The 4,034-nt window shown below is 48.0% G+C and overlaps 1 protein-coding gene across 1 annotated transcript; it reads right to left on the reverse strand.

The window, feature by feature from the left end:
- Positions 1-644: 644 nt before the first annotated feature.
- Positions 645-2,941, reverse strand: adra2c (adrenoceptor alpha 2C). Its single transcript, XM_069165923.1, has one exon. The coding sequence runs from the start codon at positions 2,259-2,261 to the stop codon at positions 909-911; it is 1,353 nt and encodes a 450-aa protein (XP_069022024.1). The 5' UTR covers positions 2,262-2,941; the 3' UTR covers positions 645-908.
- Positions 2,942-4,034: the final 1,093 nt, after the last annotated feature.

Raw genomic sequence — 4,034 nt, forward strand, 5'->3', positions numbered from 1 at the left:
CGAATGCCTCACGTCAGCAGTACATCTGTGTTCCATCCATTTCCTCAGGGGAGATTAAGGGTTCAAACACATGCCTGGAAAAAGGAAATTGCCCGTGATGTCACTTTTACTGTACATGCCGTCCAGTCCGAGTTCACCGTAAAAGTTTCAGCTCCCAACCTCACACACAACGCTGAAGCAGAAATATGACTTTGTTTTTCATTAGAAGTCTTTTTTTCTTGTTGTTTTTTTCTTGTTTTTTTTCTTACTGAAACAGTTTTTTTGTTGTTGTTGTTTTTTTTCTTGTTTTTTTCTTACTGAAACAGTTTTTTTTTTTTTTTTTTTTTTTTTTTTTGCTACTTAAACAGTAAGCAAGGAGCCCCTTCGTCCCATTGGTCCTCGTGTAGAGAGTGTGACGCAATAGAAAGGTAAAGATAAACAGTAAGAGAGAGAAAAGAGAGATACTGCTATCTGACGTCACAAACAGCGGTTGTGTGTGGATTGTCGAGGTCTTCGCATCGTGTTCAGTGAATGAGGTCACGTTGTAAATCTCTCGTGTACATTTCATCCGAGCGCGGCCGCCGTGGCAGGCGGGCATCGCAGCAGCTGTGTGGAGTCCGTTAAATTTATATTAAAATGACGAGAGAGGAATTTGATGAGGAGGAGGGGGTGGGTGGTGGGGTGATGGGGTTCGAGTCCACACGCAGCCTGAAAGCCTCCTCTGTGAATATCACCACAGAGCTCACGCCTGGATTTTAAGCCTCCTTTTGTACCTCGGTTCAATCCTTTGATCCGTTAAGCATCCCTTCGTTTCTAAATGCGATCCCTGAAAGTAAAGCACCTCCAGGCCGGCACCTCGTCGAGCAGCTCGGAAACGTCACCGCGGGGGGGTGACATGTCCGTTACGAACCTCGCCGTGCGGGCACCCGTCAAAACGAGCGTTTCCACGACTTGCACAGGATCTTCTGGAAAGCTCTGCGGAAGTCCTGGTTGAAGATGGTGTAGATGACCGGGTTCAGAGAGCTGTTGCAGTAGCCGATCCAGAAAAAGAACTTGAACAGCAGCTCGGGGATCTTGCACGCTTCGCGGCAGATCCCGTACAGGCTGTAGGAGAAGAAGAACGGGAACCAGCACAAGACGAACACGCCCATGACGACGGCGAGGACGAAGGTGAAGCGCTTCTCCCGAGCGGCCGACACTTTCTTCCGATTGACGGTGCTCCGGCGTTTGCGGCGGGACGAGAACAGCTCCATGGATTTGGAGCTGGCGCGCGACTTCCTGCTGGAGTATTTGGAGGCGGAGCTGCTCTTCCGGCTGGACTTCTTGTCCTTCCTATCGTCTTGGTGACGTTTCGAGGAACCGCAGCCCTTTTTAGGTTTCTCGTCCGACGAGCTGCTGTCGTCAAAGTCGTCATCGTGGTCGGTTGGCGGATGTTTTGGCTCGTTGGGAAGCGGGGTTTGGACTCCCTGCTCTTGGCAGTGCCCGTTCTCACGTTCCTGCTCTTTCATGCTCCCGTCCCTGTTTGACTTTAAAGACCCGCCTTTGCTCGGTTCACCTTTGTCCATCCCGTTCTCCAGGGGCGAATCCAGATCTCTCTTCTTCTCCGACATTGTCCTCGTCCTAGTTTTTGCCACTTGGTAGATCCGAATATACACCAAGATCATAATCACACAGGGGGCAAAGAAGGATCCAATACTGGAGTAGAGGATGTACCAGGTCTCATCGTTGAGGATACACTGGGGACTGGCGTCACTGATGCTCCGGTCCATTGAAATCAGTGGAGGGAACGAAATGACAGCGGAGATCAACCAGACCACCACGATCATGCGTTTCACCCGTTTCGGTGTTCTCTTCAAGTTGTACTCTACTGCCTGTGTCACCGACCAGTACCTGTCCAAACTAATAGCGCACAGATGAACAATAGAAGAGGTGCAGAATAAAACATCCAGAGCCAAGTAGATGTCACACCAGATTTGACCAAAAAACCAGTAGCCCATGAGTTCATTTGCCAGAGAAAAGGGCATGACCAGAGTGGCCACCAGTATGTCCGCACTGGCCAAGGACACGAGGAAAAGGTTCTGGGGGGGTTTCAGGGCTCTGCTAGTTAACACAGCGATGACAACCAAGACGTTCCCGACGATTGTAAACAGGATCAGAAAGCTGACAAGTCCAGCGAGTCCCCAGACAGCGAGCAGGGTGTACTGGCTCTCAGAGGTGGAATTAGAGGAGATATTCTCTGCCTCTGTCCCGTCTTCCAAGCTGGAGATGTTAAGGAAATCCATTTTATTTTATTTTTTTTAAGTCAATGTATGACTGTTTAAAAAAATAAAATGTTCGTAGATAATCTGTAGAAATATCCAATTAAAACTTGTGCGCATATTTCACGACAGAAATCTACATCAAATTGCATTTTTCTTCTCTCCCCACCCGCAATGTTCCACATCCCGCATGTAAGTCTCCCCTCCAGAGCAAAAACAAAGAGAGGAAGAAAAAGAGCTCGTAATATTCAAGTCTTTTAAGTCCATATTCCAAAAGCGTGCAGGAAACATTTCCACGGTTAGGAAGCGGGCTCCATCCTCACCGCGTCCTCTCCCATCCCGACTGCGCCCGCATCTCCACCTCCGCCTCCCTGCTGTGTCCGGAGAGAGGTTTGTAGCGACCACGTGTCTTTTTTTTTCTTTCTTTTTTTTTTGTTTAATTAGAAAGAACTATCAGGGACCCGCTCCGCCCCGGAGGAGAGATGGGAGAGCGAGCAACCGAGCGAGCAAACTATTTTCTTGAACTGATAATATATTTGGGAATACTCGATAAGATCAGCGCGCTCTGCTGCTGCTGGAGGAGCTCTTGTTTAATGTGTCTCCAGTTTCTCTGCACTGTCTGTGTAAACTGTCTGACAGCCGATCACAGAGAACCTGTCGCCTGATTTGACTTCTAAAGGTCTCTTTCGGTATTAAAACAGCGGGAGTGAGCGCGAGCTGCTCGTTGAGGGTCGGTCTGCTGTCAATACGACCTGACAGAGGACAAGTCCTCCAAGGACAGCGCGCTGCTCTGTCCTCCTGCGCGCACACTGGAGGTCAGTATTGTAACAGCCAGCTCCGGAGGACCACATTGGCCAACACACACACACACACACACACACACACACACACACACCATAAACATGATCAATATCAGACATCTCCTATAGGTCATATAATACACAATATATGCTCTGATATTCACACTGGAGGATTTAGAGCCTGGAAACTATGATGTCTTTATAATTGTTCATTATGATTTCCCTGCCATTTTATTTCGTGTTTGTATGGTGGTAATTGTGTTGATAAGAAGATTACAGGATTGCATGGTGCACTTGTTTTCTGATGGCAGCGAGAAGCCCTGTGCTTAAAAAGGCACTAAATCATCTGCATGGGAAGCAGTGCAGAGACATGGAGAACCAAATAGGGTTTGCATGATTAATGAGGAAACAGCCTGAAGTCTGGGTGGGCTTTATCACCTTTAGTAAAGTGCTTGAATCTGTCTTGACTGTAAGACACCCAGGTTGTCCCGTCTTCAGTTAATTGTTCATGTTTTTCATTTTCCCACGAGGGAAACACGTGCACATTTCCCACAGCCTCACCGTCTATCTGCCTTCCTCCCTCTCTCCATCTTTTCCTCTCTCACACACACACACACACACACACACACACACACACACACACACACACACACACACACACACACACACACACACACACACTTTGAGGCTTTTCAGAGTGGCGGTGCAGCAGCTCTCAGACATGGTTGTTCAAATTAAATCCAAGCTCACGTCAGTAAGGCAATCACAAAAAAAGACAAATCTAAAAGTTTTTGACTAAACCCCATCTGCTGGGCCGTGTTACCTCCTGTAGAAACCTTGTCTCCCTCTTTTGGCGTACAGCCTGGTATTAAGTTCCTGGGCCACTGCGTTTATTGACCGTGTCTCCCAGCTAAGTACCTGCCATTAATCACAGAGCGCTCAGCCATACTGAATTAAAGAGCAGCCACAGCCGCAAGAAACGCTCAAGTCCAAATTG

This window comes from Embiotoca jacksoni, unplaced genomic scaffold (genome assembly GCF_022577435.1).
Source record: "Embiotoca jacksoni isolate LCO1_2020_lvr unplaced genomic scaffold, fEmbJac1.0.p SCAF_36, whole genome shotgun sequence".
In the NCBI taxonomy this organism is placed as follows: domain Eukaryota; kingdom Metazoa; phylum Chordata; class Actinopteri; family Embiotocidae; genus Embiotoca; species Embiotoca jacksoni.